This window comes from Ictalurus furcatus, chromosome 1, assembly GCF_023375685.1.
Source record: "Ictalurus furcatus strain D&B chromosome 1, Billie_1.0, whole genome shotgun sequence".
Lineage (NCBI taxonomy): Eukaryota > Metazoa > Chordata > Actinopteri > Siluriformes > Ictaluridae > Ictalurus > Ictalurus furcatus.
This window is the reverse complement of record NC_071255.1, coordinates 23,013,697-23,029,022: the sequence shown is the minus strand read 5'-3', so window position 1 is coordinate 23,029,022 and position 15,326 is coordinate 23,013,697. Positions and strand designations below refer to the sequence as shown.

General features: G+C 38.4%; 1 protein-coding gene across 2 annotated transcripts; it reads right to left on the bottom strand.

The window, feature by feature from the left end:
- Positions 1–236: 236 nt before the first annotated feature.
- utp11 (UTP11 small subunit processome component) lies at positions 237–8,638 on the bottom strand. Of its 2 annotated transcripts, XM_053633016.1 has the most exons (8): positions 8,455–8,628; positions 6,611–6,672; positions 5,349–5,451; positions 4,196–4,309; positions 3,241–3,334; positions 2,965–3,095; positions 1,740–1,850; positions 237–660 (listed from the first exon to the last, which is right to left on the bottom strand). In XM_053633016.1, the coding sequence occupies exons 1-8, from the start codon at positions 8,512–8,514 to the stop codon at positions 577–579; spliced, it is 759 nt and encodes a 252-aa protein (XP_053488991.1). In that variant the 5' UTR covers positions 8,515–8,628; the 3' UTR covers positions 237–576. The 2 variants fall into 2 exon arrangements, with proteins under 2 accessions (XP_053488991.1, XP_053488999.1); XM_053633024.1 differs by lacking the exons at positions 237–660; positions 1,740–1,850; positions 2,965–3,095; positions 3,241–3,334 and adding an exon at positions 3,459–3,975 and having other exon boundaries at positions 8,455–8,638.
- Between the last annotated feature and the right edge of the window lie 6,688 nt (positions 8,639–15,326).

Here is a 15,326-nt window from a genome sequence, read left to right as displayed (position 1 = left end):
CAAAGGCTTCTCTCTGTTTAAAATACAAATATTGGTATCAAGTTGAATTGTAGTTCAGCATTTCTAACTTTAAAAAATTCTGATTTTGACACGAACCAACAAAATGATATTGTACCAAAGTTTTAAAAAGGGCAGAAATGTTGCCCCTTCTCATTTGTCTCCATCAAAACACACTTAATATGCTAGCAAGATATGCTACTGCCACCTATTGATAACTCTTAATAACTACACAATGTTATAACAAGGTTTTATTTCAGTACAATCCACAACAAGCTCTAATAGCATATTTTATACACACACAAACATTACAAAACGGCAGCGTTGTCAAAAATGAAGGTAGCAACCGAAATCCTGCTTACATGTATTGAGAGTGGGCAGTGTAACCAAAAATAAATCTTCAGTTAGCCGCCATGTCACTTCCCAATCGATCTGTAAGCCTACCTACATGCAGTAAATTAAAATCATACATGTAAACTCAGGCTTTGGCTCGTGCTCAAGCTCAGTTGTGTATTGTTTTAAGCATGTGAATGTCTCTCCTGGAAGTAGTATGTTTCCAGTGGTGTGGGGGAAATTGTGTTATCTTTTCCTTTTGGTCTCAAATTTGTAGATGGCAGGAGCAGTGGGCGTCTCATTCCTCACTTTTACTTTCTTGTTCTTGTCCTGTTAGTAATGAAAGGCATCCCAAATGTTAATCAGAATGATCCATTAACACAAAGTCTGAAGAAAGTTATTAAAAGGGTCAGCTCGAGAATTATTAGCACTTTTGGTAAAACATGGGATTAAAAAAAAAGTTATGAAGTCTTTGTGGTTAATTAGCTTAATCTTACAATGAAATTATGAAGGAAATCTAATCTTTAACTGAAGTAAAGAAAATTTCTTTAAAAAAAAAAAAAAGTGCCACCAATTATTGGCACTGCTACAATTCTGCCTGAAAAATTAAATGAAAATTTTAACTGAAGCATGTTTCCATTTACATTTTAGTTTAAGTTCACTTGAGTGTTTAGGAACTCTTTAGCAGTCATGAATGACTTCCTGTTTCACTGGGATATGAATATGAGGCAAAACACTCTTGATAATCAATCAAAAAGTGGAAGATTAGAGAATCAAATGAGGCAAAAGCATGTTAGTATGCCAAGTTCCATACATCAGGCCAAGGCTATAAAATGATTACTAGATGCCTGAAAATGCCCAGATCTACTGTTAGGGTAATCATTTCTAAGTAGACCTGCAATGAAGCAAAAATTTCTCCAAGGATCTCGGTGAAGATTTACAGATGTTAGCACTTTGGGGTCATCTAGCTCCCTCTGGAAAGAAGCTGGGGTCATTGTTGGAACTTGTAGCAGGGGAATGATCCAAATCATTTGTACAAATCCAAATAACAATGGTTCAATGACCACAGAATCAAGCTTTAGACATGGCCATGCTATTCCACTGACCTAAAACCCAGTGAAACATATGGTGCGAGGTGAGTAGAAGAGTCCACAAGAGAAGACCTGGGACGCTGGAGGATTTGGAAAGATTCTGTGTTGACAAATCTCTCAGACTCCTTGCTCTGTATTCTCGAATCTCATCAGGTATTATACTGTAGGAAAAGACTTGCATTTCTTACCCATCTTTCCCCAAGAGTGCTAAGAATTTTAGAGCTAATTTTAGAGCTTTATATTTAATTAATTCCAGTGAGGCAGCACTGCAAGTGTGCATGTGTGCATGTGAACTCCTTTGTGGAATGGTGGGCTCACCTGAAGGTCTTTGAGAGTCTGGATCTTCTGACTGATGATGAACATTTTTCTCTCTCGGTCAATACGTTGGGACAGTTCATCATATCGAGCCTTTCGCTGTCTGGCCAGTTTCTGTAGTGTTCCAAATATGAATTAATGAACACCATAAATATCCAACAACTACAAGTACTGTATAGTGTAAATAGACCCTGTGGGGGGAAAGTGGCAAAAATACAATGCACCACTCAGAGGCAAACACCCAAAAAACAGCAAATAAGAAAAGCTGGGAAAGGATAAACATTCCTAACAATACTATTAATTTCAACAGATATTCATGCTTCTAAATCCTCAACACGAAGAAGACATTTTAAACTTTAATCCAATTGTATAGTCAAAGTATAAGTTACACAGAAGCCACATTTTACAAGCCCCATGTTTTAGTTGCCCAAAAACCTAACGGACTAGGCTAAAAAGCAGTAACCAACAATATGTTGAAAGTATGACAAGCTAATTAGTTAAGTGCATTAATACAAACAAAAATGTGTATATACATTTCTGGATTGAGGATGACACGGCCATAGTCATCATCCTTTTCTAAAGTCGCACATTATATTTATATCCTTTACAAAAAAAAATAATAATAATTCATCAAGTTATTGGCTAAAGCTTAACGCTATGAGCTGTGTTGTTTTCTGTTCACAGTGCTCATATAAAAAATTATTCAAGTCTGACTAACAATTTTCTAAGTTATGCTCTCTGTATGTTATGCTAGGAGGAGAGTTATATGACCACTTTATATTGCTCAGTTTTGTCTGTGTTTCATATGTTATCCATGCAAGCTAATTAACTGGAATAGTTAAAGCTTATGTCTGCAATAGTTAAAGCTTATGTCTGTATTATAAATTCTTTATTCTAATATTTTGAGATACTGGATTTTTGATTTCCATGAGCTCTAAGCCGTAATCAAGATAAAAAAAAGGCTTGAAATATTTCACTTTCTGTGTAATGAATCTAGAATATATGAAAGTTCCACTTTTTGAATGAAATTACAGAAAAAAGTTTCCTCAATATTCACATTTTTTGACGCACCTGTACAACTCTACTGGTGTACTACTTTCCGCCTACTGTGTGGTAGGGTAGTAGGGATGTTTGGACACAGCCTATATGTGTGGTGCAGCAGGTTTTGGGATTTAGGGCAAGTAGCGTTCACTGTACTTACAACATTGTGGTAAGTCACACTACTAACCTTAATATTGTTTGAAGTCACAGCACCCACAATGCTCTTGTTCACCAGTGTGTCCAGTGTAGGTCTGTTATAGGCTCTGTTTAGAAGCTCAGGCACTGTGTTGAGGTGTGTGGCCAGATTAAAATCCTTCACTGTCAGGGAAACAAAGGGATGCTTTTTTTATAAACTTAACCTATACCTGTCCTATACAAGAACAAAACATGATGGCCTAAAAAAGAATAATTATTGTGCAAAGCTTAATCTGCCCACCAAACATTCCCCAGGTTTCAGCCATACCTTCTTTTTTGGAGTCCACAAAAAAGAGGTGTTTGTTTTTCTGTTTTCCCTCGACGTCTAGAAGATGCAGCTCAGACTTTAATCTTTCAATTTTCTGCAGAAAAACCCAAACATTTTTTTTCCAAAACGTTCAGCGTCACCAAAATACAATGACAGCTGTTTGTAAAATACAGTGGTCAACCGTAGACATAAACTCAGCAACAAAAAGAAACATCCTCTCACATTCAACTGCTTTTATTTCCAGAAAATTTCTTAACATGTGTAAATATTTGTATTAACATAAAAACATTTAACAACTGAGACATAAACTAAACAAGTTTCACAGACATTTGATGAACAGAAATGGAACAATGAGTCCCTGAACAAAGAGGGGGTCAATATTAAAAGTAACAATCAGTATCTGGTGGCCTCCAGCTGCTTTAAGTACTAAAGAGCATCTCATCGTCATGGACTGCACCAGATTTGTCAGTTCTTGCTGTGAGATGTTACCCCACTCTTCCACCAAGGCATTTGCAAGTTCTCGATCACGTCTGGATGTAATTTTCCACTGCAAGGACGATCAGCTGTCCTTCCTGTCTCCCTGTAGCACTGTCTTAGGCGTCTTACATTACAGACATTGCAGTTTATTGCTCTGTCCACATCTGCAGTCCTCATGCCTCCCTGCAGCAGGCCTATGGCTTGTTCACGCAGGTGAGAAGGAACCCTAGACATCTTTCTTCTGGTGTTTTTCAGAGTCTGTAGAAATGTCTCTTTAGTGTCCTAAGTTATTGTAACTGTGACCTTAATTACCTACCACCTGTACACTGTTAGTGTCTTAAGGACTGTAAAGCTTATTTGGATTTTACAAAATTATCTTTAAAATACAGTCTCCTGAAAAAGGGACGTTTCTTTTATTGCTGAGTATAGTAACTGACCACTCTTAACTGTGTGAGCTGCAACAAAGTGCCAGCTTTACCTTAGACTCGGCCACCCTCTTCATTTCCACATATCCAATGTCTTGAGTTCTCATGATTTTCTTCTGTTCCTCAGTCAGCTGTTCCTCTTTCTGTTTAATCACATGCTCTCCATCCTAAAAACAGATAAATTGAACATTAGGCATACTCATTTCAGCATTAGTCTGATTAGCATTCAGTCGAAAAGCTTAAAAACATAACACTTTTATACATCTGATCACAATAATACTACAAACTAGGTCAAACTGGCACTTGCAGAGAGAGTTCATAAGAGAACAGAAAATGAGTTACAAAACACCACACATCCCACAGATGTAACGATACATGAAGGAGCTGTTGTTGCAAAAGACAAACATTTTTCATTAGATGCATGACACAGTATGGAACGTGTTGGAATGTGTATCAGCTAATCAGCAGCAGACAGAAGACGCAGGCGATAAACTATTTCAAGTGCGTACATCCAGTGTAATGGGTCTTACATGACAAATGGGAATGCATGTTTCTCAATAAATATCATGTGAAGGATGCTAATTAAAACATAGAAAACTTGAATATCAGTAAATATATGTCTAGTTTTGAGTATGAAAACACTGCATGTGGCTGACTGCACGTGACTTACTTTCTGCTTTCAGTGGATGGTCCAACCCTAACGATTTGTCCTTTCCAAAAACAGTTTATGCCCAAGTCTCACCCTTGGGTCAGTGCATAATCTTACCAGGATCCTGTATACTTGCACCTTCTAAGAGCTGTTACTGTAATCATAAAGACTGCCCTGTGCTCATCCCAGGAATCATTCACAGTACACTCATACTGAACATCCTTTCAACAAACTTTTACTGTTTGTCTTTACTTTTCTACACCTTTATACTTTAATGATTTATAACCTCACTATCCCGTGTCACCCAGAAGAGGAGGAGTTCCCTTTGGAGTCTGGTTTCTTTCACATGTCTTCTCAGGGAGTTTTTCCCTTGCCACCATCTCCTCTGGCTTGCTCATTACAGATCTAAATCTACATATGGGTTTCTGTAAAGCTGCACTGTCACAATATTGACTGTTAAAAGTGCTGGAAAAATAAAATGTCATTTAACTTCTCTGTATGAAACAATTGTGAAACAATAGGAAGGCTGGTATATGACTATTGGAAAAAAAACATACCTTTAATTGAGTGTTTATCATTTTGTAGTAGAATTCATCTGGGTTCTTGTCCAGCGCCTTCTTGCGCAAGGCATTAAGGGTTTTCTGTTTTCGATGGTAGTCACTAGATACAAACAACAAGCACAAAATAGAATTCCTCGGTTGTTCATTTCTGGCTATCTGCAACAGCAGTGACATTGCTGTAATCATGTCATGACAACAAGTCGATGTCAGTAAATGACATACTGACAAATGACAGTAAATGGTCTGCACTTAATGAGCACCTTTTAGCCTTAGCGGTTCTACAAAGTGCTTTACACTGTACCTCAGTCGCCCAGGACAGTCTTGCCCAAGGACTCTGGCATGTGGAGTCATGTGGGCCAGGAATCAAACCACTGACCCTGCGATTAGTGGACAACCTGCTCTACCACCTGAACCACAGCTGCCCCATATGTTACCACCGATATAATAATGAGTCTTTATTGGTCACATATACAGTAGAGCAGAGTGAAATTGTTTTCTTCACATACCCCAGCCTGTCAGGAAGATGGGGTCAGAGCGCAGGGTCAGCCATGATACGGCTGGAACGGGTTAAGGGTTAAGGGCCTTGCTTAAGGGCCCAACAGTGGCAGCTTGGCAGTGCTGGGGCTTGAACCCCCATCCTTCCGATCAGTAACCTAGCGCCTTAACCGCATTATTAGCCTTTTTACATTTTAAATTGTAGTCCAACATTTAATTAGTTTTGCCTATAGTACCAACAAACTTAAATGGTCATAAATATGAATTAACTACAACAATAAGCAAAAATATATACACTACATGGCCAAACATTCACCATAACACCTGACCTTATCACTCAGATGTGCTTTTTTAACATCCCATTCCAGATTTAGTCCTCCCTTTGCTGTTATAATAACCTCCACTCTTCTGGGAAGGCTTTCCACTAGATTTTGGAGCGTGGCTGTGGGGATTTGTGCTCATTCAGCCACATTATTGAGCTTAGGCACTGATGTCAGGTGAGGAAGTCTGGGGTGCAGTTGGTGTTCCAGTTCATCTAAAATGTGTTCAGTGGGGTTGAGGGCAGGGTTCTGTGAAGGCCACTCAAGTTCCTCTACTCCAATCTTAGCAAACCATGTCTGCATTATTCCGTGCACTGTGCACAGGGCAGTGTCATGCTGGAATAGGTTTGGCTTCCAGTGAAGGAAAATGCTAAAGCATACAAATTCATCCTATATAGTGATGGCCATATAGTGTATTTATGGTTACAAACAAAGCTGTCTCACTCTGCACGGAGTTTGTAGTCCTTCTTCTTCTCTAGGAGTCCTAAATGTTTCCTGGATCCAGGCTGTGTAGAAAAGAGACAGAATTAGCAGATTAGCCAAGTCATGGATAATGATTTAAATGCACACTTTAAATGACAGCTTTGCTTTTCTACAGCTTTTGATAGCTATCTAGACAAGCCACTGCCATAATTCTATGCAGCTGTGTAATATAGCAGCACTGAATTCTGGAGCTTCCTGTAACTAATCTTCACTACTTTTACACTGGATTTCTCATTACTACGACATTCATTAATGACGTTGAACATCCTCGTAACATGGGGAGTGAGAAAATAAACAGTAGAGCTGGGTAAAAAATATAGATTCTCCGATTTGAATCGATCCTCAAGTTAACGATTCTTAAGGTTCTTAAGGTGTTCTTAAGGTGCACCTATCAAGGTTTTTCAAATATTACCGTTCCTGTAGTGTGTTAGACTTGTTTGTGAATGAAAAAGTCTGCAAAGTTTCAAAAATCAAAGCGTACAACAAATGGGGTTATTGACTCCCAAAAGAAGGAACCGATTCTGAACAGCTGAAACGAGTTAGTAATTCCTGCCTTACTTCCCGCACACAACCTACATAGGTTTGTAACAAAAAGCCCTGCCTCTGGTGTTCACTGGCTGCTTGCTGACAGCGGTAGAACAATCAAAACAGACTGGGACATCTGACCAATCAGAGCAGATCATGCTCTCTGAAAGGAGGAGTTTAGAATGAATCCTTTAGAACAGATCATTTAACGAGTCGTTTGTGACACTGGAGGGAAGAAAACGTAATGCTGCAATTTAAATTATGAGCACGTTAAAGTGTTTTTTGACCTTGGATGCATGTTAATCTATTGTATGAGACCTTTAAAACAAAATTAGGCACGTTTCAAAACCATAATAGGTGCTTTAATGGAGATGTAAATATCTGTAGTTCGCCTCTCGTCCTGAAGATGTCGCCATCTTTCATGTTTTGAATTTTGCAAACGGTTTTATTTCTTAAACATGTTTCAAGTTGTTAATGAATTTAACTGTTGCACATTCACAACGTTTTTATTTTTTACAATAATGTGCAGTTTGTGCTTATCCTATGTGCATTGTATGCACATATTTATCATTTCTTGTTACAATGTTTGTTACTTTTGATTTTATTTTCTCATTTCTAAGTCACTTTGGATAAAAGCGTCTGCTAAACGAATAAATGTAAATGTTACTCAAAGTAAAAAGTAATTAAACAATTGTCTGGGCCCTACTGTTAATGTGTATTGTGTAGGACGGTTTCAGTTACTAGAATTTATATTAAAACATTGATTTCATGTCTGCAAAACTAACATTTTAAGTGAAATACTGATAACTAATTGATATTGAATGGAATCGAATCCATATGAATAAGAACCGAATCGCCAAATTGGTCGCAGTACCCAGCCCTAGCGAACAGTGACGTCGGCGTGGCACACATCCTCTTAACTTATCGTGGGAATAATGAAAGTACAGCACCTACCAACAAATTAGCACCAGAACTGCTAAAGACACAACAATTGGGATATAAATATAATTAATGTGTATCAGGGTGGAGTTTTCCTTTAAAACAAAGTGCCTACATTGATCCATTTAACAAGCTGGTCGAGCTTCGTAGTGTTTATTTAGCTGATAGCAGCAGCTAGCGAATATTAGACACCTCTAATACCGCTTTTTTAAACGTTAACCCTTAATGTTATGCAACAGCTTGATGTTTGGTCGCAGCTTGGTCGAGACTACGTAGCTAGCAACCTGGCTTCATTAGCATGTTTTCCAACTAAGCGAGCTAATAAAACAACTAGGTATTACCTGAGATCGCTCTTTATGATCCCGCTGTTTGGATTTCAGGGCTTTTCTAAATGAAGACATGTCTGTCAGGGTTAATACACGAGCTTACTGCCGTCTCAAACGCTCAGCTAAATAAAATGTAATGCTACAGTGAACTGTGACAACACACGCGTGTGCGTCTTTCTTCTTCGGCATATAGCACTTGACGTGTAACGAAAAAAGTGTATTGCCGCCATCTAGTGGACTGGGGGTGTGGATAGAGAAGTCACAGACTTACTCTACTGAGTAACTTATTTACACTGACCTGCTGGGGGGGGATAAAAACCATCATCGAAATTCTAATGGTTTCCACTATAAATACCATTACAAACCATCAGATAATCATTAAAACCATTACTATTACCATTATTGGTCCTTGATGGTATCCAATAGACATAACATGATACCAAAGGAAGGCAACAAATTACCAGGTACCATTACAGTTTCCATTAAAACCAATACAATTCCCATTATAGCCATTAAAACCATTACAAATTCTATGAGGGTTCTGTTGTTTTTTATTGATTTATTTTTTTCAGCAGGGTGGTCAGGGTCAGGTTTCTGGATCTGGAGCCTGTGCTGGGAAACACTGGGCCTGAGGTGGGAATACACCAGGGGTGCAACGCTAATCCAGTGTAGGGCACCATGTACACATTCTCCTTCATGCACACATTCATTCTCACACTTATTCACACATAGGGGCATTTATCTTAGCCTATCTGCCTAGAGGAATGTTTGGCAGGTGGGAGGAAAATAGAGAACCTAGAGGAAACACAAAGACACAGGGAGAACCTACACAGAAACACCACACAGGCGGTCACTCCACACAGGACTGAATCCAGGACCCTGAAACTGTGAGGTTCCTGAGGCACTTAGGAAATTTGAAATTGTATTGTTTGTTAGTCAGATACAATTTGCTACACCTATTGGCCATAACATCAACATCACTTGTCTAATATTGTGTAGGTCCCACTTGTGCTGCCAAAACAGCTCTGACCCGTCGAGGCCTGGACTCTACAAGACCTCTGAAGGTGTGCTGTAGTATCTGGCACCAAGACATTAGCAGCAGATCCTTTAAGTCATGTAAGTTGCAAGGTGTGGCCTCCATGGATCTGACTTGTTTATCCAGCACATCCCACAGATGCTTGATTGATTTAAGATCTGGGGAATTTGGAGGCCAAGTCAACACCTTGAATTCTTTGTCATGTTCCTCAAACTATTCCTGAACTATTTTTGCAGTGTGGCAGGGGACATTATCCTACTGAAAGAGGCTACTGCCTTTAGGGAATATGGTTTCCAAGGAGTGTACTTGGTCTGCAACAATGTTTAGGTAGGTGGTATGTGTCAAAGTAACATCCACATCAATGCCAGGACCCAAGGTTTCCCAGCAGAACATTACCCAGAGCATCACACTGTGTCTGCCGGCTTGCCTTCTTCCCATAATGCATCCTGGTGTCATCTCTTCCCCAGGTAAGCAACGTATATGCATCCGGCCGTCCACAGGCCACCTTTTTCCATTGTTCCTTGGTAATGTTCTGATGCTCATATCCAGTCGTCTTATTCATTAATGTATGAATAAGCAATGCACTTCTGTGACCTGAACAGCAGGGGGCATAAACCTCAAAGCTTAAACCTTTATGCATAAGGAACGAGAGAGAGGGAACGCATTCATTTATTTTGATTCACAGCTACCATGTATGGACAGTAAAACTCTATATAAAGCCATAGCTTTCTCACTGTCGCACATTTTGATTTAATCCTGCTGCAGCTGCTCTGATTCATCTCTCTCCAAATGTCTATATCTCAACAGGATACTCGGACACTAAGCATGCACCAGCACATTCACTTTATATGGCCATTTGGTCAGCAGCATTCATCACAGGAATTTACTTTCTCAGCTGTGTTGCATAAACTGGAGCCTGGGGAAGCGCTCCATAACAAACGCTGAGTGTTGAGCCACTCAGTTTATATGTCTTGGCTGCAGTGTTGACACTCCAGAGTCACTTTGGTCACAGTAATGAAGGCCTACATCTGCCACAGAGATTGGTTAACACTAACATATAATAATTTTGTTTTTCTCAAAAGAATTTTTTTTCTGTATCCTGTGGCTCCGACCCCCTAACCCAGCACAGACAGCTTGCACATATCATTGTGAGCAACCTCAGAGACAACACATACCTGTACAGATCTCAGGGTCTTTACACTCATTCATTCCACTTCCACTTCCTGGAATGACTAGAAAAACATGGAAAATTATTGTCTGGTGTCAAAACATGCTGGAAATGTACATTAGCAGGAATACAACAATCTTTCCTTTCTTATCAAAGTAAGACCTACCATGTGAATTTCTTTCATTAATGTGAACAATTGCAGCTAGATGTTTTGCACAGACATCCTGCAGAATGGGCTGCAGGAAAAATGGCAGTTGCAAAAATCCATCACCTGGCGGACTGCAGTCCAGATGTGCACCCAGTGAAGTATTTCAGTGAACCAAAAGTAACTGAAAAAATAGCAGAGCCATTAAACATTTGAAGAAAAAAAAAGCATCAACAACAACAACTGTCCATTGTTGTGCTGTCCATATTATCCATAGCAACTCAATTTGTCTAGACATGAACTTGTGCAGCTTGTGTAACAGACACTCTGTTGTGGCCAATTGCATGCATTTATGTAAAGAATTGAGCTGAAGTTCAATGGACCAGAGACTAGCTACAAAGCTAGAGACACTAGGTCAAAAGGGGGAGAATATTTACATCTATACATTTACATTTATTCATTTAGCAGACGCTTTTATCCAAAGCCACTTACAAATGAAGAAATATAAGCAAAGCGATATATAAAGCGGAGAACAATACAAGTAGTGCTACAATACACAATTTATAATTAAGTTTTAGAAAAGCAAAGTGCGCAGAGTCGAGGTGTAAGAGCCAGAGTAAGGTTTTTTTTGTTTGTTTTTTTTTTGTTTTTCATAAAGGAACATTTGGGACCTTTACAGACCTTTATAGATTTTCTATTTTATTTACCTTCTCTGGTGTGATTAGCAAACTGACAAAAAAGGTTTAACAAAGCTGATGACAAAAACAATGTTTAAATTTGATTGGACAAAGAAGTATGCATTTTTTTCTCCCTGTATCCTATTCAAAGCTAATTTCTTATCTGTTCAGAGTCCATGGCATTAGCCAAGTGGTAACATGAAATGCCACTATGAAAATAACACATAGCCATTTCAAATTGTTTTATTAATAGCCATGAAATAATCATTCATGATTAAGTACTAAAAGGTAACTGTTGTCACCATTCAGTCATGTTAGCTGCATATCTAGACTTTTGTAAGCACTGAATTCTATGTAGCTGGACCTTTACAAATTTCCGTTATACCTCTGATCGACAACAATTCTTCTAACTTGCAACCACATCTATAACCAGACCAGAAAAAAAAAGCAAACAAATAGAAAAATATACACATTTCATCTCTGGGTTTTCCCCTCTCTTTTCCAGACAACACTTTTCATAGATGACAAGAATTAGTTTTATATTTGTAAGGATTGCACAGCATGCAGAATGTTCTGTGGCGAGAGAAACCCTGACTGGGTCACTTTTTCCATCCTATGACAGCCTGTTTTATAAATGATTGACTAGGGGTTTGTAGGGTTTCCACTCCCAAAATGCTTCTTAAGACACATGAAACCAAACATCCTTGTTGACCATCCTTTGGTTAGCCATGCTACAATGGTTTAAGTAAACATTATGTCTAAACAGTTGTGTATGACATGCTGGCCTTTCCAGCAGTTATTTTTTAGCCAGGTGAAAGATGAGTTAAACATAAGTGTTGAACAAATGCCGAATGAAACAATAATGTTGTTTGAGTTTGGGGTCATACGTTTGTGAAGGGTCAGAGTGCCTGGAATGCATTCACTTGATGGATATATTGCAGTTTGATTTCTTTAATGGAAGTCTGAGAAAATAACACAAATGACATAATGCTGTTGGGCAGTAGCTGAGCTCATGGCACTGGAATGTATCTGTTGGCCACAGAAATGTTCCTTCTGCCCCCAACCCAGAGGGGAAGACCATTATCATCACAGGGGCCTCATCTCTCACATTCCGCCTGTCTGCGGTATAGGCTTTTGAATAAGTCACTCTAACTCATATGCTCATGCTTATTTCCATTTTATTTCCATTAAAGTGTCTATGGTATTAATCTGGAGTAACAGGACTTCAGATATAGTTGAGATGAGTAGGATATGTGGGTGATTCCACGATTGGTGCCATTTGTTTCCCACATTTATAAATATGTATCTAAAGTGTCTAAAGTGTCTACAGTGTTTCTGCCTGTCTCAACCCACTCTAACTACTTACTCACTATCTACCTTGGAATGTAATCATTAAAATAGTTCCAAATTTGTATTATTTTTGCATTAATGTGTCAGTCCAATTAAGTTGTGAAAAGTGTTCATTTTAGTTGCATCCCACAACATTCACTCAGCTCTCTTACCCAAACAAACTCAGCACTACGCATCACCAACATTCCATTAGCATGGTTGTGAGTTAATCACACAAAAAAAACCTCAACCCTGTTACTTTCAAACCTGGTAGTCATTTAAGAACAAAATTCAGCCATTGTCATCAAAGAAATCTTGGTTTAAAAAAAAAATAAATAAATTAACAACAACAACTACAGTAATAATAATAGACATTGGGGGGTCTTGATGGCTTAGTGGTTCGTATGTCTGCCTCACACCTCCAGGGTGGGGGGTTCAAATCCCACCTCTGCCCTGTGTGTGCGGAGTTTCCATGTTCTCCCCATGCTTTCAGGGGGGTTTCCTCCTCCAGTCAAAAGACAACAAATGTATTACACAGTATTTTACAATTTCAAAATACATAAATACAATTTACCAAAGGGACATCAGTTGATAAAAGTGATATTAGCAATTCCGTGGACAATGATAATACTAAGGAATCAAGTAATTATATATCTCTTCTATTAATGTACCACACATATTAACCGGTCATTACACTGTATATTTATCTTTGTGTTAGTGAGAGTTCATCATCAGCTACACGATAGTGGCACCTTTGCCTAGCTAGCATCCAAGTTCAATAACTGGCAAAAAGGTTGAGGAATAATAGAGGACTTGACCTATCATGAAATATTTGAAACAACAGTAATGGTTCTTGCAACATCTGGGGCCAAAATGAGTCAGTCAGCACATTGCTACCTCCATTTCCTGCCCGTCAGTCAGGCATTTGTAAATAGCTGTGCCATTCCTGAACTATTTACAAAAGCTGTTGATGTGTTTGTGGGCTGCAGAGAATTTCTAGATGTAGTGAAAATCAAAAATTCTACCAGAATCACAAATGTTAGTTTATATATCACCACAGAAAGGATTTTCTGAAAATACAAAAAAAAAATACACAACAAAACACATTTTGATATAAAGACTTGCCAATTTTTGTCACACAACTATGAAATCTAAATTACAAAATAGTGTTTAAATTTCAGATATATATCAGAAAGACAGCCCATGCCTGTCAGCATTCACAATTAGAAAATGTTCAAATTTTATATGATTTATATTTTATCAGCTACTACTATCTGATTCAGTTTGAATGCTAGATGATCTTTTTGTTTGGCCTGTGAGTCCACATAAGGTCTAAAGGGGGGAAATAATTATTGTGTGTATGGTGTCATATTATTTACTATACTATATCCTATATAGCTACTAGACTATACAGTATATTTATATTTGCTTTTTATTTGTGTAGTGTCACTGTGCACTTTATCTTGTCTTTGTTATGTAATTTACAAACTTTTATAATGATCTGTCTTCTATTGTGTACCATGCTTTTGATGTATTTATTTATTCTTCCTTTAATTTATTGACTTTATCCTTTTACCTTGACTTCATTCTACCTCACTGTCCAGCACTTTGGTCAACCACTTGTTTTCAAATGAACTTGACTTGGACCCACTCACATTTCAACATTTCTCTTCTATGTCCTGGTTTCTTTCAAGATTCCTTCCTTGTGCCATCCCAGGGAGTATTTCCTTGGCACTGTCACCTCTCACTTGTTCATTACAGATCTAGTTGTACATCCAGATTTCTGTAAAACTGCTTTGTGACAATGTCTATTGTTAAAAATGTTGTACAAATAATATTTAATTGAATTTGAATTTAATGGCACTCCTGGTGGAAATAACTTCCCCTGGCTTTCCATACAGCTGAGTCACTAGCTATCCTCAGACAAGGCCTGAAAAGCCAAACCTTCACTACACACTGAAGTGTGCACTGAACCTAAATCCAACGTGTACTCTGTTTTCATAGCTGTACTAACTCCTCTCTAACAAGGATTTTGTGATATTTGTAGGTCTTGGCCTGTTTGTACTCGCATGGGGATATGTTTTTTAAATGGAGTACAAAGCACTTTTATAAGCTGGTCCGAATAAGGGCACCTGCCAAATGCTACAGTATAACTGTAAATATAAATGTAATTGAGTTTGGGTTCATGAGTAACTGCAGCCAGTTCTAGTAATGTAAAATACCAGGCCTTTATCACACTTCCATGTTTGCAAAGCGGAAGCTGCAAATAATAGCAAAAACAAACTTCCGCTCTAGTCTGTATCAAAGGCGGCAAGCACAGCGAGGAATTGTTGTTGTGTCCCTAAATGCTCTAATAGTTCCACTAAACAACCCTATCTTAGTTTTCATTCTTTTCTAACTGATGAAGAAAAGGTGGATTCGTGTTATTCGGCGGGATGAAGGCAAAAGTTTTGCGGTTTTAAAAGGGAGTACATACATGTGCACCCAGCACTACTCGTCAACCTGAGTTTTCTCCATCCATCTTCTATACCG